Source organism: Nansenia antarctica (genome assembly GCF_963989245.1).
Source record: "Nansenia antarctica genome assembly, chromosome: 7".
Taxonomy (NCBI): domain Eukaryota; kingdom Metazoa; phylum Chordata; class Actinopteri; order Argentiniformes; family Microstomatidae; genus Nansenia; species Nansenia antarctica.
Window position 1 is genome coordinate 43501959 of NC_137677.1, and position 23860 is coordinate 43525818.

Sequence of the window (23860 nt, forward strand, 5' to 3'; positions counted from 1 at the left end):
ACACACACACATACTCACACACATACACCAACCCCCCCCCCCCACACACACACGCACTCACACACACACACCAACCCCCCCCCCCCCACACACACACACACACACTCACACACACACACCAATCCCCCCCCCCCCCACCAAACCAACCCACACACACCACCAGACCCTGCTGGGGGTCATGTTGTCAGGGCGACCTCCTGGGTCGTATTACGTGTCGTCGGCCCCCGGGAGGAAATGGCAGCGGGGGGATTAAGCAGTTGTGGCCACACCTGGTGACCATTCCACTCATCACACACATGGCCACAGGCTCGGATGGCCCTGACGAATGTCAGTCGTCCCCTCGTCAGGTCATCTGATCAGCCCCCACCCTGCAGGACCGAGGCGCTCCGGGCAGTAATACGCACCCCGCGTCTCTGGCTGGTTAGAGAGCCTGCCCAATCAGCAACTCAAGCCCTGGGATCCAAAGGGGCGCCAAGGGTGAGAGTACGTGTGAGACAGAGAAAGAGAGAGCGAGTGTCGCGGGGTGGGGGGGGGGAGACAGAGATATAGGGGGTTTGAGAGAGAGAGAGAGGGGGGGGGAGAGGGGTGGGGCTTAAGAAAATGAAGAGATGAGAGCATTGAGCTGGGTTTAGGTTGAGTGCAGACAGGACAGCTCACATTCCTCCAGTTGTTTGATGTGGAAGGAGCCAATGAGGAGGCTGTGGCTCTGCTAGCTATCCATCTGAGGTAGGGAGACTCCACCCTTTCAATTCAATCAACTTTATTTATGTCCAAGAGGCAATCATTGCTGGGTACAGTATGCATGCATGTGTCAGGCAAACTACAAACAACTAGATTACCCTCGGAACATTACTCATATGTCATATAAGGGCACTGTTAAAAAGGAGCCAATTCGTTTATCATTGGCCATGCAATGTGTGTGTGTGTGTGTGTGTGTGTGTTTTTTTAATGGCTTTGTGTGTGTGTGTGTGTGTGTGTGTGTGTGTTTTCTGCGCCCTAGGGAGGTGGCTGATAGTGATTTCACGCCACAGACCGGGTTGTTATCACCAGGCTGTTGACTCTTGGGGCAGTGTCGCCTTTTCCCCCGTTTCATCTCGCATCAGCTATCTTTTAATCAGTTCCAAATTGCCTCTAAACTCTTCTCATGCGTGACTTGCTCTCATTTGTAAACATGGTGATATATCATCTGTCGGCATGTGAGGTATTAAAGCAGATTAAAAGCTATCATGAAACAAATTAAGGCACAATTTGCAGTGTTTTCTTGTGTAATGCATAAAGGGATATTCCAGTAAATATTGACTGTGTAAAACACTGCTGCTTATTAGCTTGATACTGCTGGCAATTCACAGTTTCTATGACATAAGAGCAAGTAAGAGCACCTGATAAGAAGCGGTTTGGCAAATAGAATCGTTTCTGTTGAGTTTTTCTCTCGTAACGACGGTGAGTGAGTGACCTTGCTTGAGATGTAGCCTTGGCCTCGCAGGCTAATACAAAGTTTGCACCAGCATCGCAGCCTACACCTAGAGCTAACTCTATCCTCTTGGGTCAGTTTTAAACATTCATTTTTTAAACTAATTATACAAACATGAAATACCACACAGTAATGTCAACGTAGACTCTACCACCCCACGACACTGAGCATGTCTTGTTGGTAGGATATCCGGCGCATTCGGCGGCCTGATTTAATTTATTGCCTTTTTCTTTTTGCTTTGCTGGCTTTTTGCTGCTTTATTTTATAGATACACATTTCCCTTTCTGTAGCTGCAAACCCTATTAATCCACCTCTGTGGTAAGCACACCTGAAATGTGAAATGGAAACCACAGCGCTGGATTATAGGCGCCTGTTTTATCTTAATTACATCATGCAGCCTGACAGAGAGGTAATTGAGTCCCCTGCCATAAGTCTAGAGAGCCGACGCGCGGCTGCATGCTGCCTGTCCCAGCCCCCCAACCCAACAGGGCGTGTGTGTCCCGATAGTCTAACATGGCTTCCTCTCCTCCACGTCTCCTTCCCTTCAACTGCACTGATGGCAAAAGAACTGGACGGACGAAGGCGGATTTGCAACAGATATTTCGACGGCACAGTTTCTTTCACCTCTCCTGTGTTTGTGCAGAAGAGGAGGACCCTCATTTAGACGGTTGGCAGCTCTCCCGGAGCCCTCGTGAATAAAGCAGGTTATTTATGGTGCCACTGATGGCCTCTGAGGCTGCTTATAGCCGGAGCTGTTATTATCTGTGATTCCTCCCTGTTCACACATAATACATTATCCAGCAGAATGACAACAGGCAAAGTGAGAGCTTCGCTCAGCAGTGTTAAATTAACTTTAATAACACCAACAAGGTGAAACACTCTCATTAGCCCAGTAAGGCTTCGAATCTGTCAATGGAGATAGCGGGTATCCAGGATGACACATCACCATGGTTCACTACATGGTTCGGTAGCGATAATGAACGCTTGGATTCATGTCCTCAACAGAACTGTGTTCAGTGTGAGACTGTCAGAACGTTAACTGCATTTCAAATAGAAAGTCTACAATCCCCTGGTATGATGCTCTGGTACCAGAAATAAGAATTCATGCAGGAGATTGAACCGTCAATGTTTTCACTTAAATGAAAATATGTGATTGTTGTGAAACTTCCTTGGTGTTATAAACGGCGTATCAACCACACAAGGAAATATATTTTTCGTAATAATGTTAAGGGTAGAATACTGTACAGAAATGTATGCAGCTGAATTGCTAGATGTGTATGCAACTGATTCCAACCTAATTTGCCAAGTTGAAGTGATTCAGTCGAGGGTCGTGACTCGTGATGAACAGGCCTGGAGTGTACGGAGACTCAGCGCCGGAGCGACGTGACCTCAAGGGAAATGTAGTGCATTCCAGTTCTTCGGCATAAAACGTTTTCTTTGCTATGCACTTATATCACTAATATATTGTCAGCTTTGACTGCCACTGGGCATGGCCACAACAAGTTATTGGCCCTGGAGCGGGACGTGAACCAACCTTTTATAACACAGGTTGGAAATCCAGTTTATGAGGAACAGAAAGGACCGAAATGCACTTCTGAAACCAAAAATAAACAGACTCCGGCTCTCTATTGAACTTGCTTTCTTGCTGCACGAGAACAATTATCTTTTTTGAGTTCCCCTCTGAGTGTTCCTCATGCTGTAGTGGTTCACTGTAGAGGTGTATACACACCGTTCACTCAGTTGAAACACAAGACCTGATGATGTGAAACATAAGACAGTCAGACGGTTTAGGCAACGCAAGGAAACATAAATTTTATTGTCAGTGGAAAGAATTCTCGATATGCATGTGTAATGTATTTATAGTTTCCCTTAGCTGTGCATCTTGCTGTAAACAGAGAAAGGTTGGGGAGATGTGGAGTGTGTGTGTCTGATGGGCGGTGTGTGTAGTGATCAACTGTTGTAACTCTGAGCTGTCCGGGGGTTTGTAACCCAAGACGGGGGGCAGAGCAGGCCGCTGAAACTCAGCGACTGACGATCGCGTCCCCACAACATCAATCACGTCAGCGGCTCTTTGGAATGGACGCCGATAACCCACATGACATTTTCCAGCTCCGTTGCCACTCACTGGAGCTGAGCGATATTTGAATGGGTCATTCCAACTCTGGAACACTGAGTGGAATACCGATGAATTGCCTTTCTCTGAATCACCTCTCCAGGGAACAAGAGGACACAAATATCTGTTGTGTGTTGAAAGGGAAGTCATCACCATTGTTGTTGAAGGAGGACAGTTCAACCCCGTCAACGATATCTTGGATACGCTGTACTGTAGCAGGGGCTTTGGTATGTCAGTGAGACGCTCTTGAGGGCTGATTGAAAACTACCAATCCGACAGTAAGTCAGAAAGGCTTTTATACTCAATGTTCTTTTGTGTTCCTCAATGTTTTGCTATTTTCGTTTGGAGTGTCCTGTCTCTCCTTTTCTATTTGCCTGTCCTTATGGTTAGTGTTTTCCGCCTCTCATTTGGGGATTTATCCAATGGTCAGTCCTGGAAACACACACCGCTGGTACACCGTAAGCTCTTGGATTCACACATCCTTTGCTGTCATATTCTGGGATGTGCATCTTGCGCCTTCCACAAGCCAGAGTGTTGTGTCGAGTAACACAATCTTAAGAGCATCAAGCTCTAGGAAACCATGCACCAGCAGGTTTTTCTGTGAGTGTTTCCAAAATGTGAATAGATGCCCAACCTCTTTTACCCTCGCCCCCAACCCCCCCCCACACCCCTTCTTCCCCATTGCCCTCTTCTCACCCTCCCTTCCCATGCTTTTCTTTGAAATTAAATGATATACCAGTTCCCTTGAGATAATAGAGTCACTCTGTATTCTGCCTTGACTAGAGTATTACGGTAGCTGGTAATCCATAAGATTTACCTCAAACAGTGCCTGTTTCAACACAGCTGATGACATTGTGTCTCATTACCGTCTCTCAGCATGCAAAGTTCAAACCTGTAGTTGAGTTGACCTCCGACCTTACGACCCCACTCCCTTGTGAACTTTGCTGTGACGGGGGAGTCTCTACAGTATCTCTCTAAATCCCTGTCACTGACTATTTCTCTCTTTCTCTCTCTCTCTCTCTCTCTCTCTCTCAACCACCACCCCTCTTCTCTTTCCCTCTCCTGTCTCTCTTTCTCTCTTTCTCTCTTTCTCTCTCCCCTTCTCTCAGCACCTCCCTGACATTCTGGGCAGTAACATTGTTTCACCAGCCCTTATGAATGCCTGGTCCTGATTTACAACTGGTCAGATTCCTGGCCTGTCTGAAGCTCGGCCAGCGGCGGCGGTAGCTTGTAAAAGCTGATTGATTCAGAACAGTGAGAGAGGGGAGAGCCTGGCGTCCAGGAGGTTCCCCGGGTCCCCTTCACCTCGGTTTCCCGATCCTTGAACACCTCGGTTCACGATCGCCCTCCGGTTTTTGAGTGGCAATGTAGTGGCAGAGAGTGGCGGTGGAAGAGTGACCTAGATTTGCGAGCGTGCCACTACGCACCATGACAGGCTCACGGGGGCTGCAGCTGCCGAAGAGCAGTGATCACCCCCCCCTCCTCCTCCTCTTTGTTTAGGAGGCAGGCTCTATGTGGGCAACCCGTACCTTCGCTCCACAGCTTTGAGTGGAGAGACACCGTAGCTCTCTCTCTCCACTGCATACGTACTACCCACATCCCTCCGCACAGTTTGCTGCCTCCAGCGCTCTGTAGCTCTCCCAGTGTACACTGTACTAGTCTTGATCTGCTGTGTGTGTGTGTGTGTGTGTGTGGACACTGTGGACTCTCAGGTCAGGAAACTGACTGCATCCACCGCCAACACCTTAGAAGAGACTTGACAGGGTACAGTCATGCTTTTGGGTGAGTACAACGAGTTGGTTGGTTACCTGGTCTTTTGAAGTGTCTCGTATGTAGCGCAGATGTGTGGGTATCATATGCGTCTTCGTAAAGATAGAACTGGCTGGAGTCCAGGGGTATCTGCAGCTCATGAGGGTGGGTGACAGGTCGGAGAATGCCATGTTTTTATCTGGCTCGTTTCACTTTGACTGCTCTGCTTGCTCACACGTTCAGGACCACCCTGAAACAGTGAGTGTATTTGAGGGGTTTTATGTTACCAAATCTTCTTTTATCATCTTTTGCTACAATGTTTATTATGAGTCTGTTGATGTGGTAACCAACGGTGGAAAAATCACTCTAGACTTTTTAGTACTTGTTTTTATGATTGCACTTGAAATGAAAATGCTGAATTTTATATTTCCGGCAGGTTTACTGGCAGGCAAATCCAAGTATCTTGTAAAGGTATTACATAAAGTGTCCAAATCTACCTAGAGTATTGAATATAATGCTGAGAGACCTGTTAGTTTAAGACTTAATTTCTCTTTTATTTCGATTAGTTGTATAGAAACATTGCCGTTGTTCTCCCCATTCAACTCAGACTCCCATCTCTTAATGATCATAATCATCACCAGAAAATGTTGTTTCCATGAGTGGTCTATCCATGAGTGTTGTATCCATACAGCGGTTATTCTGTTTGGGAGGGTTACTCTGTCTTAAGACAGGGACATAGCCTTTACCCATGTTTCTGCTGTTGCTGTCATGACGATGATTGAACCAAGTACTTTTGCTGCCCTCTGTTTCGATGTCAAATGTGTGTGTGTGACATTATGATCAACTATTTAACATGACGGAAATGCTAAGGCATTTGTACAGGTATTGATCATTCCATGGTGTGACTTTTCATCTTAAATCCTCCTAGGCTTTGAAGTGAGGATGTTGAGCAAGCTGCCTCCACTAAAATCCCTATTGACGTGATTATACTAATAGTCCTCCTAGCAGACTGTTCTATGAGGAGTGACCTGTAGAATGAAATGGTAATCATGCAGTGTATCCAGGGACATGCAGAGGGGGGGGCGAAAGGGGGCAAAACCCCATCCCATTTTCCCTGGCAGGGCATTGTGACTTGATGGACATGCCCTCCTCCACTATTAGTGGAAGCGCCCTCCCGGAATTGTTTTTTCGCATTGCCTCAGCCACCCCCCCCCCCCCCCCTTTTTGGGGGGAGAAATAACCTCTGTTTCTGTGCACTGAGTGGTGCACTGAGTGTATCTAAAATAGCGGCTTGGGTTGCTAAAAAAAAATCCCTTTTTAGAGATAACATGAGTAGCTGGCATTCCACTCTGCCTCTTCTCCCTGGAGAGTCAGTTCCCTCAGCTGTGAAGAAGGCCTGTTTCTCCCTCAGTTCTGACTGTCTGTCTGTCTTACTCTCTGTCTGTCTCTCTGTCTACTTGCCAGTCCCTGTAGTTATCTGGGAGAGCACCCAGGGAGTCTGCTCCTTACTGAGTGTTTGTACTTACTCCATTAAACAGTAAAGACTCTTCTTGTACTCATATCTTGGTCATGCATGATGCCTTTGGATCTGTTTTGAAGAGACACAAGATAGATGGCAAAAAGCCAGCACTCACTTGATGCAGATTTGAAACGGAACATGACTTTGATTCAATTAATTAACAATGAAGTCATTCAATTGACGCAGAATTGATCCTTTTTGTTCGTGATCACGTTCCTCCTTCGTTTCAAGTTAGTACGACACTCTAAAGCCATGGCAACGCTTCCTCAGAGGATCACTTTCCTCATCCGTCGTTTTTAAATATAGGTGGTTAATAATCTGCTCTGAGTCTCTGGCTTCACTTAACCGGTGTGTTGAGGAGCCCAGGGCGTACTCAATAAATGTCTGAACTGAAGCAGCGGTTCCTCTCCCTCTCCGTCTCACCGCGCTGCATGTCATCATTAGAGTTGAAAGGCGGATCCTGCCTGTATTGTTATTCAAGCTGTTAATGCTTTTTCATTGATGGATCATGTGCATAATCAAGTTTCATAATTTTTGTGTATAACTCATTAATTATTGAGGCTCCCTGGTTGAATACACGTCTCACACTTGGCATGGAGAAGAGGGGATGTATTATTGATGAACAGGGAGTTTCTGCTTGGTTTTCTCCTCTCTCTCTCTTGCCAAACCTCGACTGGGATTCATATGAAAATGTAGCAGTGTCTCTGCAGTGGGTAATTCATTCCCGGAGAATTGCAACAGTGAACCTCTGCTAGGGTTATTAATGAGATATTATTTTTCTCTGACTTATATAAAGTGACCACCACCAGCTTTGCGATGTTATTAAAAATTGAAATGAAAAGAAAAAAATCGATCATCTCTCTCCCGGGCTTTTTCCAATGCAATTGGTACTATTACTAAAAGTTTTTATATAATATATATATATATATATATATAGAATATTATTATTCCCCTGATTCTAAAGAAAGCTCTTGGACTGATAAGACAGAGTGCAGGAATGAGATGTCAGCACCTCTCATCTCTCTTGCTGTTCCTGAAGAGATTATGGTCCACAATGTTTCTTAACCAGGTAATTACCAGCCATGGTCTCTAGTGTGTCAATTACAATAGTGTTTGCAGCTATGATGAACTGCACATAGTTTAGCAATCACCTCAGTCCCTTCCTGCTTAATTGTTCTACTGTCATTCGTTATCTATAATTATAGGGCCAAACTGTTCCTGTGTGCGCCACCTGGAGGAATATGGAATTGCAGGGGTTAAAAAATAACAACAACAATTCAGTCACCAGTTCAACAATGGTGAACATATGTCTCTACTGTAATGAATGTCGCTTTGCCATTGGTAGCATTATGAGGTAGCTCTCTACATGCCTACCATTTATTTATTTATGTATTTATTTATTTATACAGTATATCCTTTCTTTATCCTATTGCGAAGACACCACATACTACACCACGCTAGTTTTTCGTTCTTATTTCTGTGACACATACTGTTCTGTGACACATACTGTTCTGATCAGACAATGTTGTTGGTTCACCTTTAAAATCTCATACCTGGCCACATACAGTAGTTCACCTTTGTTACTTGTACAGTGTTCTACATGCTAGGTCTAATAAATCACCACAGCTCATTCCTAGTTGTGTCTGTACCTGCTACAGACCACATATGTCAGCCGTCATGGCTAAGAGTGGGAGTAATAATCCTTCTAGACTGCATCTGCGGTTCACCCCGGTGTTTGCTCATTCCCGTTCTGGTTGATAAGCTAATAGCAGTAAGTACGTTTGGAGGAGGAATAAACCCCCATGCAGGGAGAACGATCTGGGCATCCAACATCAGCTCCAAATAGCATCCTGTAAAAAATAATATATATCTTTTTTTTTTTTAAAGCCTTGGAGGGTTTACAATTGTATGTGGGCCAACGCCAGGGGCTGTGTTTCAATAAACATTTGTCTTTCTTTGATAACAAGAACATGGCTGCAAACCTAAGCTCAGGGACTGGCTGGCAGTCTAAAGTCATTTTAATTTGTACCTACAAATATGAAGCCGTAATTCAGGTCAAGTCATTGGGAAGATATTTTCCTTTACAATAACGGCCTGCTTGGACAATACATAGTTGACAGGTGACAATTATGACTGGCAACTGTTCGAAACTCTTAATAAATAAAAGCCACAGAAAAGCACAGATCGGAGAGCGACCCTTGTTAGATTGAGTGAGTCGTGATGATGCCGCTGTATGACGAGGTTCTTTATCTCCTGCTGTATCCCGGGTCTCCATGGAAACCAGAGAGCTGAGACAAACCAATGATATAAATTACTTCATGAAATTTGCTTGACGAGAATGTGTTATGGTGTGACATGCTATCATGGGCATGAGCCGAGGTGAAATGTCTCAGCGTGTCACAGTAGACATTTTTCAGTAGAAAGACTATTATTAGATTATTCATGACACAGTCACGGCCTGTAGACCTACAGGTTTGTATGTTTTAGTAAACGCAGTGGCGGGCGGTGCATTTCACACCTAGGCCTTCAGTGATGTCCGACACATTCCTACCTGAATTATTCTACCTCTTAATACCATCGTTATGACGCCATGGCTCTAGAAACTAGACAGAAACACAGTATAACCGGGCGTTGCATCACCTTAACATAGTCAGACAAGTACAACAGAGTTATATTAATATTTCCGAAGCATTTTTAATCAATAAATCCGCATTTACAATGAAGAGTGTTAAACTAACAAGATCGCTACATTACCCACGTCTGTCGTCTCGTCCACCATAATAGCGACAAAGGGTGCCTTTTTAATCTCCATTTTGATCTCTTCTCCCATCACTTCAGCAATAGCAAAAATCAGGTCGTTTTGTATTTTGCCTGACGTCCCAGTAAACACTTTGTTTGTGGACAGGTGGTAATGTAAATCTGGGTTGTTTTCAGCAAGAAAAGAAAGAAGCTCAACGTAGTTTCCTCTGTTTGTGGACTCTGCGCTTTCATCGTGTCCCCTAAATGAAAGTTATTGTTTACCCAAAAACAGGACACAATCGATCAGTATTATCGATCAGTCAACCCTATTTTTGCTCACCCTTTCGTTGTGGAGCTCCGTTTCCCTGCGCACTTGTTCGTTGAGCTGTAAATCCACTCGGGTGTCCCCAAAGGTGTTCAAAAGTCCCACATCTACCGGCATAGTTACCCATCTCAATAGTGAATATCAATAGTGCGTATCAATAGTGCGTATCCAATCAAAAGACGTGCTGGGTGCTGACATCATTGAGCCTTACAGCAGGCGCCGTTGTTGCTATTGCTTGCCAACTCGAAATCTACGTAGGTTTCCACTAGGTACGCCACAGGTTTTCTCGTTCAACGTTAAGTTACAGGTCGTATTCGCGGCACGGTTTATTGTGCAGGCGGGCAGATTTTGGAGCCCCCTGGCAACACATTTTGATTGGATAAAAGCTCTAACATAAAGGCCAGCCCTCCAAATCTCAATCGGAGACTGGAAGCAGCGCAACCAAGAGGAAAGCTATGAAATGAAGAGAATAGACTATGGGGAATCATTAATACATATTTGTGGAAAAAATATATTAAAATAAAATGTATATTCTGATGATGTTTAGGCCAGCAGAGAAGGCCTTGCTGGCCCTGACGGCACACCACTGAGTAAACGCCCTAGAAGCCTAATGTTTCTTTTTCTTCCTCTTATTTAGACTCAAACTCTCTTTCACAAGACATACTCCGCCAACGCACAGTAGCACACATTGTTGCAGTACAAACATAACCAACGTGAAACAACAATTGATACACTGTATAGCAAGAAATGACACAAACATCAATTTAAAACAAATGTATCATCGCCAACACAGGACATATGCAGCATCACAGATCATACAGTATTTAAGAGCAGGAGGTATTCCATAGAGAAATCAGTCCTCAGAGTCAGAATGGAAATGTTTCAACTGTATGTTAGTGTTGTTAGATCAGTTCAGTACATCTGCTATTGTCCCTGGGGGGCAGTGTGAGTGTAGCATTAAAATGCAGGAAATACATTAGAAACCGTGGAAACCGCAGAACCACATAATACGACATATGAAACAAGCACAAGGACGAGCGCAACTACTGTCAGCCTGTCCTCTCCGCCGTGCAGCAGAGAGAGCAGTGTTTTCACGCTACTGTCATGCTTCTTAGGAGACAGATGGTGGAGGTTTGATAAACAACTACATTTTATAGTGTGTCATCCACTTATTCCCAGAGTGACATTTGTAAAAAAAAAATCACACTCTGGAAATAATATTCATAGAAAGAACCTTTGGGGCCCAATCACCATAACAACCCTTGCCCCTACCAGTTAGCCCTACCCCTCCGTGTCGCGCGTTCGCGTGTAGGGGTAGGCTGTCCCGATGTCGTGTCGGGATAGAGGGGTAGGGCGAAGTAGTAGGGCTTACATGGCCCTCCAAACAGAGTTTTTTTCAGAGGTACACTCAAAACCGAGTGTACTCCCAGAAGGAGGTTTGTGTTCCGTGTTTCAAAAGAAAAGTCCGAACATTTCGATTGGTTGCCGACATGCGGGACCAAATGATCAGACTGTGTTACATTATATTATCTGAAAGCGGATATTTTTCCATGGATTGTTATTGACATAGCCCTTGGCCATAACCATGTTATCAATAATATTGATAACTCCCTGGTTATATTCAGGTTTTATATACATGTATATATGCATTTCGTTGTCTAGTACTTGTACTCTGCAATGACAATAATATAGTATCTAATCTAATCTCTCTCTCTCTCTCTCTCTCTCTCTCTCTCTCTCTCTCTCTCTGCCTGAATGATGCCATTTTTCCAACAACATGTGGTTGACATAATGGCTGACATATTGCTGTATGGTCTCTCGTCCAGTCGGCCCAAGAGAAACGCTGCAGGAAACCGTGCATCACCCACACTCATCATCCACACTCATCCTCCGCATTCCAACAGACGTCTGTAGTGACTGCTCGCTCCCCAGGTCCCAGGTGGAAGAGACGTGATGGATTATTAAACGATCTGACTGTAATGTCTTCTTCCACTCAGTCTCTACTCTCCTAGAGGGTTTATTAAAACACAGATTGGGGGGGGGGGTTGTTCTGATATTCACGCTACGCTACCCTACTATTGTCCATGCATTCTTAGTGGTATGCTAATGTGCATAATGGCAAACACGGCTCCTCTCATTCATTCATAGGTTATGAGAGCCAAGGGAGGTGGGAGATTGCGATGACTCTGGGTTGTCTGTTGTGAAAATGGGAAAATTGGTTTGTGGCCGGCCGCACTTTCATCTCTCTCTCTCTCTCTCTCTCTCTCTCTCTCTCTCTCTCTCTCTCTCTCTCTAGCTCCCTCTCTCTATCTCTCCTCCTCTACTCCTCTCTGTGTCTCCCTCTCTCTCCCCCACTCTCTCTCTTTGCCACCGTTAAAGCAGGTGGACTGAGTCGCAAGGCTTGTGAGTCACCCAGTACATTGAGAGAGAGAGAGAGAGAGAGAGAGAGAGAGAGAGGGAGAGAGAGAGAGAGAGAGATATGAGAGAGGGAGAGGGAGAGGGAGAGGGAGAGAGAGAGAGATGAGAGAGAGAGAGAGAGACATCCACGTTGGGTTGCAGTGTGATGAAGCCATGAGTCTTTTGTAAAGCTGAGGTGGTTGTGTAACATCTTCCTCAGTTCCCTTGTACATTCCGTGCCTATAGTAGACACACAGATAAATACCCACTCTCTCTATCCACGATTGTGTCAACAGATGACCTCAGTCCAACCCCAGAAAAGCACACAACGCCTACGCTTATGTATTCTATACAAGATACACCATCATTTGTATTGTGGAATTCGTTTTCAGTCCAGCGTGATGGAGAGCTCCACTCGTATACAGCGATGAGGACATGAAAAGACACACAGAGACATGGTGGCGTTGCTCTATTTTCCACTGACACACCGAACACAAACAGGATGTAATGCATTATTTAGCCTGATACGGATCCATCGCTCATTGTAAGTCGCCCTGTTTTTTTTCTCACGGCGAGGTCATTTCGCTGAGTCTACCTTTAATGCCTCCTCCATCCTCCCACTTCATTTATGGCACAGTATATCAACACGGTATATAGTACTAGTATGTGATCTAAAACCTCGAAATGAAACCGTTAACCCGACCCTTGCGAACCCAGCCTGTCAGCTGTTTTGCAGTCGATACTCTTCAGATAAGTCTGTGCTATAATCAGAGCACCCTGACTCTCTACAAGGACGTTTACTGACGATATGCCGTGATCTGATTCCCCCCCCCCCATCGTCAGGTGATTTTTATTAGTAGGAAACTAACTATGTTTGCAAATTGAGTTTGTGAGCACAAAGACCCGGCTTGTGTTAAGCTGCCTCAGACCCGGAGCCATGACTTCCCCAATCTGCATTTAAATTGAATTTGGTCCGTTATTAGATTCTCCTGAAATGTTGGTGGCACATGAATAGATGCACATAGCCATCCTAATAAGCACCCTAGGCCCACAGTCTCATCATAAACAGTCAGAACATGTACTCCCCCTTGTAATCACGACTACATTAACTGCTTAACGAGGAGCGTGAGTCTCTTTAACTAGTGAAGGGGCGGTTGAAATAGACAGGTTGTTACTGTGTGGGTGTGTGTGGGTGTGTGTGGGAGTGTGTGTGTGTGTGTGAATGGACAGCTGATGTCTCTATTGTGACCCAGACTGGCTGAGAATGTGACGCCATCACGCTCTTATGAGGACTATTATTATTAACCGCCGTCACACTCAGTGTAAAATGGTACACCAAAGATAACTGCATGGAAACATCATCCAACTCTTAAGAGGGTTTTTTAAGCCGCACACCCTCAAATACTGTATTTTTGAGGTGTGAAATCACAACATTTGCATTAATTTCACCCGACTTAAAATAGCCATAAATTAGTCTATGTTTATACAGTAAATCTAAAGTGAAGATTGCTAATTTGCTCATGAATACTACATTTGCTCATGAATAGTAGTCTAATGTAAATGACAACAGATGAGAATACAGACATACTGAAGTTATGCATCTGTGTTATCTTTATCCCAGGCTCCTGATTATCGATATTAGAATATACGGTTAGGGTTCTAAAATTGCTAATGAAGAAGAGTGGTAGTTTTCCCAGCTTCTGATAAGGTTGATAGACTACATGTATCTACACCAGCAGTGATTTCATGGAGTTTAAGGATATGTATGTCAATCAGAATATTATGTTTCCCTACTGTTTCGTTAGAAGCTGATGTATACTGATCCTCCTTTAAAGCAGCTATCTGTGATTTCTGACCAACAAAAGGTAAACAATGACGCTAATTAGTAAGTTAGTAAGTAAGTAAGTAAAACTTTATTTATATAGCATGGATGCTATATTGTCGACGGCCTATGCTCCTCCAAAAGGAGCGATAGGCGTAAACAAAACAACAGGGTGCTTTACATACAAGAATAAAAAAATATGGAAAGTGCAAATTTTTGAGCATCAGTGATTAAAAACACAAAGGGGTCAACATAAACAAAACATAAACAGTAACAATAAGAAAGGCTCAAATTGACTGCCTAAAAAGATGTGTCTTTAGTTGGCGTTTAAAGATTAGTTCTGTGGGAGCGGCTCTCAGGTCAGGGGGGAGGGTGTTCCATAGTCTTGGGGCCGTCACCTCAAACGCTCTATCGTCCTAGGTACGACCAGGAGCTCCTGGTCGGAGGACCTCAGTGACCGGGTGGATGAGTAGGGGTGGATTAGAAACTATATTTTCTTTGACCTCTTTTTTGCTTTACCTTTTGTTTTGCTTAAGGAATGTTCCTGGAAGCAGCATTACTTTTTCAAAACATGATTAGAAGCTAGCATCATTTGTTTCCAAAATAACCTATGTCAACAAAAATATAAACAGTATAGTAATATGTCCTTATTGGTTTAATGATGCTGTAGGGGGAACACCCATTGTAGCCCAAACTGACAATTCTGCTCACAGTATAGTATAGCACCTGAACCTTCTAAAGCCAGCAGTCTATGTAGGTTATCCCGGTTTTCAAAGAAGATACATTAGCTTCTATGAACATTAAAGCATTGAGGAGGTCAGTGTTGTGGCTTAACAGCAGGAGGGAGGGAACCCTGCTGTAGTAGACTGCAGTCTGTTTGACCATAATCAGGAACATCTGAGCCGTCTTCTATTTCACTCCAGGAAATTGGTCAGAGAGAGGATGTGTTGGGAAAGAACAATCTTCCTTGTTTAAGATTACAAATATCAAATTGAATGTGGATTCATGCTACAGTGCTTCAAGGATGTTTGCTTTTACTCTTCTTGTAGTGTAATAGATGCGATACGATGGAATATGATGTCATGGTTGCTGACTTCATTGCTCTGATCAAATATGATATTTGACGCTGCTTTTGAGTAGTATAATGAGTTTCACATTCCAAAATCACTTAGCATTACTGAATTGGAAGGCATTTTTACACCTTGTGATTTGACATTGCCCTATGCAGCGTCAGAGCTCCTGTGAGCTTCACAGCAGCCAAAGCTTGTGAAAACGGAGCTGGAGTACTTAACCTGGGGATTGTCATGGGGTTGAAATAGCCAGTCTATCAATATTAAGCCTGGTCTTCATCCAAGGACTGTCATTGGTCTGTGTAGGACTGGCAGGCTGAGACTAGTGTAGGAAGAGCACATGAGTCTGTAGGACTGGCAGGCTGAGATTAGTGTAGGAAGAGCACATGAGTCTGCAACAGAACGGCTTTTGGCCTTTCAGTTTCACTCGCAGGGGTGACAGAGAGAGAGAGAGAGAGAGGAGAGAAGAGAAGAGAAGAGAAGAGAAGAAGGGGGAGGATTAAAGACCCATTCAAACACGTGCGCGCGCGTGTGGATGCGCGTGAGCATGAGCATGAGCGTGTGCCTGTGTGTGTGTGTGTGTGTGTGTGTGTGTGCATGTGCGCCACCTAAACTGTGGTGTCCCTGAAGCCCAAGAGACGGGTCCCGGGTCGACCCCCTGCTAAACAGTCTGATACAGTGAACTGATACTAAACTCTAAAGTTAGCAAGCATCTGCTATTTATAGCTGTGTTACGGCCCTGTGTGACCCTTGTTATAGAAGTGTACTAAAGGCCCTGTGTGACCCTTGTTATAGAAGCGTACTAAAGGCCCTGTGTGACCCTTGTTATAGAAGTGTACTAAAGGCCCTGTGTGACCCTTGTTATAGAAGCGTACTAAAGGCCCTGTGTGACCCTTGTTATAGAAGCGTACTAAAGGCCCTGTGTGACCCTTGTTATAGAAGCGTACTAAAGGCCCTGTGTGACCCTTGTTATAGAAGTGTACTAAAGGCCCTGTGTGACCCTTGTTATAGAAGCGTACTAAAGGCCCTGTGTGACCCTTGTTATAGAAGCGTACTAAAGGCCCTGTGTGACCCTTGTTATAGAAGCGTACTAAAGGCCCTGTGTGACCCTTGTTATAGAAGCGTACTAAAGGCCCTGTGTGACCCTTGTTATAGAAGCGTACTAAAGGCCCTGTGTGACCCTTGTTATAGAAGCGTACTAAAGGCCCTGTGTGACCCTTGTTATAGAAGTGTACTAAAGGCCCTGTGTGACCCTTGTTCTAGAAGTGTAATAAAGGAGGACCGTTACTCTGTGGTTTCCCTTCTCATATGATTTGATTGGATTGATTGTGGAAAGAATAAAACTCAGCTTGCGGTCTTATGGCATAAAGCACATTAAATTCATCCATACAATCTCTCTACTATGATTTTTCATTCTAAATATTCTGTCTAACATAACTAATAATAGTAATAATAACTAAATATTCTGTCTAACACAAACTAATCCACACTCTCTATTTCTCTCGATGAAAATGTCCGTTCTCACAATTCTTCTGATATCGAGTCCCTCTAGTTGAATGATCTCTCCAAATCACTCCAAATGGTCTCATTGTTCAACCTAATTAAAGGACCTCAGCCTGTACAGCCATATAATATATGATGTTCCCGATTTTTCCTTCATGTAGCAGTTAGGATAATTTGCTCTCCGACTAAAGCTGATAAGCTCGATGGAGTGGGGGGGGGGGGGCAGAGTGGTTGCTAACCTTTGGGAAAAGAGCAATTTCATGCTGCGCTCCAGGAGATCTGGCCTTGTCAACTGTTACCACTGACAGAGAGCCTGGGGGTGATGTGGGGAGGCGAGGTGAGCCGAAGGCAGGGCTCCCATGATGCACCTCAGGAGGGCCAGGGCTCCCACAATGCACCTCAGGAGGGCCAGTCCCTTCTCTACCTGGTTGAACAGTGCTGCTTTTCTATTTCAATTGGACCACTGGAGTGTTGCTCATAGAATGTGACGTATCCATATTTGATCTTTTTAAAATATATCTCTAGAAAGATAAAGGTGATGTAATGGTAATTGAACCAAAAACAATGAAAATGTAATTTCTTATCAGTTATTTAACAAAAAAGACCTACTAATTCCTACTGAAGAAAAGGTTAGGAGACCATATAGCCTAATAGCTGGCATTGCCCCCTTTGTCTGAAATAACCTCAATTAGATGTTTCCTATAACTGCCTGCCACTCCCACTCCTCCGTGCAGAATTCTTTCGGCTGTGTGATGTTTGAGGGGTGTCTTGCACACACAGCACGTTTCAAATCACCCCACAGCATCTCAATAAGATTAAGATCCGGGCTTTGACTTTGCCATTCTAGAACTCTCCATTTCTTTCTTTTGAGCCATTCCCTGGTGGATTTACTGGAATGTTTTGGATCATGGTCATGTTGCATCATGATCTCACATTTTCCTCAAGCACCCTCTGATACAATAAAGAATTCATAGGGGATTCTATGATGGTGAGTGGCCATGCCCTGCTGCAGCAAAGCAGCCCCAAACCATAACATTCCCAAACCAATGATTCACAGTTGGTATGAGGTTCTTGCACTGAAATGCTGTCTTTGGTTTGCGCCAAACTGTTACTGTACCCAAATAATTCAACTTTGGATTCATCTGTCCAAAGCACATTGTTCCAGAAGTCCTGGTTTTGTCTAGGTGTTCTCTGGCAAACTTTCGTCTTGCCCTGATTATTTTTTTGACAGCACAGGTTTCCTCCTTGAACACCTCCCATGAAAATCAAACTTGTGCAGTCTCTTTCAGATGCTTGATGCATGTACTTTGACATCAACTGTGGCAAGAGCTACCTGTAGGTCCTGTGATAACATTGTAGGATTGTTGGAGACTTCTTTAAACATCTTGCGGTCTGCTCTTGGGCTGAACTTGCTAGGACGGCCAGGCATGGCCATGTTTGCAGTGGTTTTAAATGTTCCCCACTTGTAAAAAAAAATATCCGGACAATGGAATGTCTGATTTCTAATTGTTTGAAGATCTTTTTAAATCCCTTCCCTGACTCCCTCATATGCATCCAGCACCTTGTTTCTGAAGGCCTCAGAGAGCTCTTTTGAGTTGCCATGGTGATACCACTCACTTCAACAATCAAGGGCAAACCAAACTAAATGTCAGAAGTTTAAATAAGATAGGCTCTAATCATTTGCACCTGATGTGGGGCACTTGATTCTAATTTTAGGCATTTTAAGTAGTAATAAATGACAAGGGTGTCCTAACTTTTTCCTCACAAGAAAGTGATGTTGAAAATGTCTTTTAATTACATTTTACAAATATATCTTCTTTTTTCTTTTATTCAGTTTTATTTGTTTGTTTGTTATATTACCTCCATCTCCCAATATTGTCAAATGTCCATATGTTTAAATGTGTTGAAAAAGAAAGATTTCCCTCTCGACACTGCCTACTTTTTGTTTGGGTTTTGTTGCTGTTACCTGGCATTCATTTTATTTAATCTTGTCTCTGTTTTCTTATGGAATAGTTTGTGTTTGATTTCTGCCCTTAGAAATATGTAATTTCTGTTGACCTTGCCTGGCAGGGCGGTGAGTGGTTTCCCTTTGATTCGTTTTTCTCTTCCATCCTGCCACATACTTGACCACATATGGTAGTGGGGAGTGGCTGTTGGTTTACTTTGGGAGAAGTCGTTTTGTTGACTGTGTGTTGTGTGTAGGTATGAGGGCTTATTATTAAAATATTAACCCTTTTTGAGCAGCACTTTGGTTTAGTCCCTCTTGGTTTCTTGGGACACTTTCAGCCATAACAGGTGTCCTATCTTTTTCCACATTAAAAGATTTCAGACGGAATTTTTATGCCTTCAAAGATGTTTTATGTGCTGATGTGTTTCGGACAAGCTCCTTTGTCAGAGAATGATTTGGAAGGATGTTATAATATATAGATTATTATTTGCTAATGCGTCTAGGAGCAAGCTCCTTCGTCAAACTATTCCAACTCATTGAATAGTCACAAAAGTGCAAAACCCGCTCACTTGGCATGCTGGACAAACGTACTAATGTACACTTTGGGGGCTGGGGGGTCGTTGAAGCTTCGGTTTCATTTCGTTCGAGCAACAGGAGTCCCAGGTTCTTGACCGGGTGATGAAACAGACATGAAAGAGAAGCACACTAGGTTCAGGCTGATTTTAATACCCTTCTCTCACGGCTATCAGAGACGGGGGGCCCCAGGCCTGCAGATGAAACCAAGTATTCAGGAACATCTGCAGTGCAGAATCAGAGGTCCTCTGTTAAGATGGAGAACAACTGAATGAAGCTGCTCTGCTGTCTCCTAAAATCTCTCTACTTACATCTTACTCATTCTAATGAATAGAAGAAGTACAGAGGCAGTAAAAAATGGTGGACCATGAACATGTAACATGTTAGAAATCACAGTTCTGGACAATAGAACCAGCTAAGTCATAAAACGCACACGCACAAAGACAGTCCCATACTGTATACATACATGGACTTATTTGAATAAGAATGATGTTGGAGAGCCATAGAGAAGGTTCAATGCTCACTCTGAGACCGTACCTCCATGGTGTCTTTGTCATTGATGCATAAATAGTACTATTACTGGGCATTTTCAGATCTCGTAGAAGTGTCGTTCCAATACATCGGTGTTTGTCCTCACGACAAATCCCAAGCTTTATTAGAACAGAGTGTTCCCTTAATGTTCGTGCTCTCTTGTTGTGCTTGGTCGGTTCTTGAGCGACACATCGTTATTATCGTTGACGACTTGTTGCCGGTTTCAGTGGGATGGTGGTTGGCTCCAGCATGTGGTTTTCATTAAGAGCTTACTCACGCTGTAGATCCTGCTAGCAGAACAATAATGTTTTGTATCCATTGACAGTCTAAAGCTGTAGAAACCAAGCATAAAGCTGTTTCTCTCTTCTAAAGATTAATTGCACCATCATACCAAATCATTGAGATGGATATCTTTTCAGTGGTTATCGTCGTGTCATGTTTTGGCTTGTGAAGTAATAAAGTGGCGAAATGTCTTGGCTTTGGGAGGAAATGGGGTTCATAAAGTATGAATATTAACTATTTACAAAGAAAGTTTAACCTTGTTTAGGCTATTTATTTTCTGGGTAAAGGGCTTTGGATCTTTCATTTGAAATGTATTGGATGGGAATCAGATCCAGTATATCAGCTACTCTGTGTGTTCTCTAACTGTAGCGATCACCGTTGAGTGTAGACGGCTTTATTGAAGATGTTTCACGGTGGCAACGAGAAGCACATGCTGTGACGTAGAAAAGAACATCTGGACAAAACATTTAGGGAGATTTACGATGCATCTCTGACCTTCCATTGCAATGGAGATTTGGACGATGTCGATGTTGGTTTTCTTTGTCTTGAGATATGATATTATATGTTATACAACAGTTAGTTCCGACCAAGTAATTTGATTGGACAAGAGGCATTCCACGAGTTACGATATACAGCAGCACTGGGACTTTTAACTCTATGTATCACTCCGCCGCACAGGTGTTCTAAATGACCGTTAATTAGACTGCATTGTCGAGCGGACCTGCGCCATCGTACTGCTGTTCTAACCTCCGGACATTTGTACGTGTGAGTTCAAGAGGCGCGTCTGATTCAATTGCTTGTGCTAGAATAGACTGTGTACTACTGGATACACCGTATTCATTGTTAGAGAGTTGACTCATGTTGATATTTGACTATAATGTGCACACTAGAAAACGATGGAGCAGCGTGCTGTCTGATGTCAACTGGTCTGACTCTGAATCACATTCACACATGCATGCCACCAAGCGACTGTCAACCGAGTCATATTTCACTGGTTGCACAATACATGGAAATGTACAAATAAATGTACACGATACAAAGTAGCTAGTTTGTGTTCAGGTTATTAGACAACAGTCCAGTCGAACAGTCCCGTTGCGGAACTATTTTTTCTTGACGGAGCCAAAATAAATGATTAAATACACTTTACTCGGCCTGCGGCCTCGTACCTACGACCGAATCACAGCCGTGCTGATATTCAGTATAACACACTCCCTCTCGTGTGATATTGCTTAAATAACCGACAATAATTAATTTTCTCATAAAGCATTATTCATTTGCCAGTCAACTCAGGAAAAAGCTGAACATTGAAGGGGTAGATTTAAGATGACTCCTGGACTAAAAAAGCATCTTTAATGGAGAGCCTCCATTGAAAGTGTGATTTGTAATCCAGGATTTGTGTAAGGATTAGGGATCTCTCTATTGTTGAGCCAACCTTTGGCGCCCCCTTTGATGTTTATTTGTTTTCTGTCTGTCCTAATGTCAGTGATTGTTAACAGCTGTGAATGATTAGTCTTGGTCTATTTATATCCCCCTGTGTCTTCCCTCTGTGACGGTTGTTCACTTCATGTACGTGAGTTGTTATGTGTCATCTGAGCCTTATTGTTTCCTCACCGTATAGGAAGTATTGTATTGTATAAGTATTGGTCGACTGTTGCTGAGATTGTTGAACTGCATTGCGCACTTATTAGTATTTTTGGAGACTAAGCTTTCTCCTACTTTTGTTTTGACATTTATAGTTCGGATGACTTATTGTCCGATTGCTCAATAAAGAGTACATTTATTTTTGAATTTTACTTCTGCATTCCGACTCCTGTGTTCTGCACTACATCTGGGTCCAAACACTACAATCCCACATAACAGATTTGACTTAATCTGTCTCTGGCAAACTGGCTGAGAAGATTCTAATGGGTGTGAATGTTTTCTGTTGTAGGGCATGATGAACGATCATGTGACTGCTATCTATAGACCCGATAGATCATGGCCATATTGAACATTAACATTCCGGTGATCTCGAGCGTGGCTTTATTGAATCATAACGTCTCTGATGGATGATCTCATTTGTAGGAAGTTAACCGGAAGGATTGGACTGCTGCATCAGCACAGATGCCATACGTTCTGGTTGGACTCTTGGAGCATGATTTAGTACAGTAGAGGCGAAAATAAGTGTAATAGTCTGCTTTTTCGTCCTTTATGACAGGTTGAAACTATGCCAGGAATATGAGTACCTTGTCAAAGTGTGCGCGTGTGTGCGTGCGCGTGTATATGTGTGTGTCAACACTTAGTTTAAACCACTTGTGGATTATTCCGAATGAATGCAGTCGCTCAACCTCATGTTTTATGAAATCCCTGAGATGAGCTTATGTTCGCACACCCCACACCCACACCCACACTCACACTCACACACACACACACACACACACGCACATGCATGCACCACTCACAGATTAGGAGGGACGCCTATAGTTGACGGCTATTGAATCCTGGATGGATTTTCTTTTCCAACTGGTTATAGGAGAGCCTCAGTAGCTCTGTGATGCATGTGTATTTTGGGATATTTTTGGACATTGTCGCCTCCCAGCCTCGGCCTGCGTCAGGGTCTTCTGTAGGTCAGAGGACTGTGTGCCCCCCTGGTGCTAAGACTCTTCCTGGAGTTCCTCACCCAGCCTCTGCCAGCCTCTCTCCTTCCTTGCCTGGAATTCTGGGGAGACGTTGTGCTTCATTTAAGACACGATGAGTTGACTTTCCACTGATCACTGCCTGGCCCCTCTCCCCTCTCCCTCTGTCATGGCCACCACCCCACCCTGCCTGCCTGCCTGCTGTTCTGCTGCTTCTTATGGATACTGTATTAACCCGACGCTCTCTATCCCCTCCCTCCTCCCCTCTCTCACTCTCTCTCCCTCCCCCTCTCTCTTTCTTACTCCATCCCACCCACCCACCCGCTCTCTCTCCCTCCCCTTCTCTCTTTACTCTCCATCCCACCCTCTCTCTCTCTCTCTCTCTCTCTCTCCCTCCCCCTCTCTCTTTCTTACTCTCCATCCCACCCCTTCTCTCTCTGTCTCCCTCCCCCTCTCTCTTTCTTACTCTCCATCCCACCCACCCACCCGCCCTCTCTCCCTCCCCCTCTCTCTTTCTTACTCTCCATCCCACCCACCCACCTGCTCTCTCTCCCTCCCCCTCTCTCTTTCTTACTCTCCATCCCACCCTCTCTCTCTCCCTCCCCCTCCCCTCCTCCTCTCTACAGGAAGTTCATGCCATAGCACCACGCTCCCGGCCCTGGTGAGGACCCCTCTGATGATGCAGTCCAGTCTGGATATGAAGCCCTTCATGCCTTTCACTGTGGACACCCAGGCCGTGGGGCTGTTCCCCAACTTCAACACGGTAAGAGGAAGTGTATTCCTTCTTCTCTCCTGTCCAGCGAGCGCAGCAGTGTCTTGTATTTGTTGTTATAGAAATACAATTTGATTTGATCTGATACTATTTGATGAAATGAGAGTGAGTCATACTACGCTCTTCCTGTGGTTATGAATTTGAAGTTATGAGTTAAGAGTTATCAATCACAGAAGACTTTAGATCTATATATTCTTCCTATTTCTCTCAGGATTTTTTTGTGTGTGTGTGTTTGTGTGCGCATCTCTCTGTGCGCGTGCGTGCGTGTAGATGAAAAGCACTGCAGTCCCATTGCCAGGGTATTGATTCCATACCCTTCACCAACCTCCAAAGTGAAAGGGAACAAAATCGATGGAAGCTTTTATCTTCCCAAAAGTAGATTTGGTGATGATGGCGGTTGATAGTGGCAGCTGGCGAGCGGAAGGTGGACC

At 44.1% G+C, this 23860-nt stretch overlaps 1 protein-coding gene across 1 annotated transcript in view; it reads left to right on the top strand.

The window, feature by feature from the left end:
- The window catches only part of znf385b (zinc finger protein 385B), a gene marked incomplete at both ends in the record, with an annotated part of 83255 nt that overhangs the window by 39353 nt on the left and 20042 nt on the right, over positions 1-23860 (top strand). The window contains one exon of the mRNA XM_080536773.1: positions 23284-23420. Coding sequence (XP_080392899.1) covers positions 23284-23420 — 137 coding nt within the window. The remainder of the gene's footprint in view (positions 1-23283; positions 23421-23860) is intronic.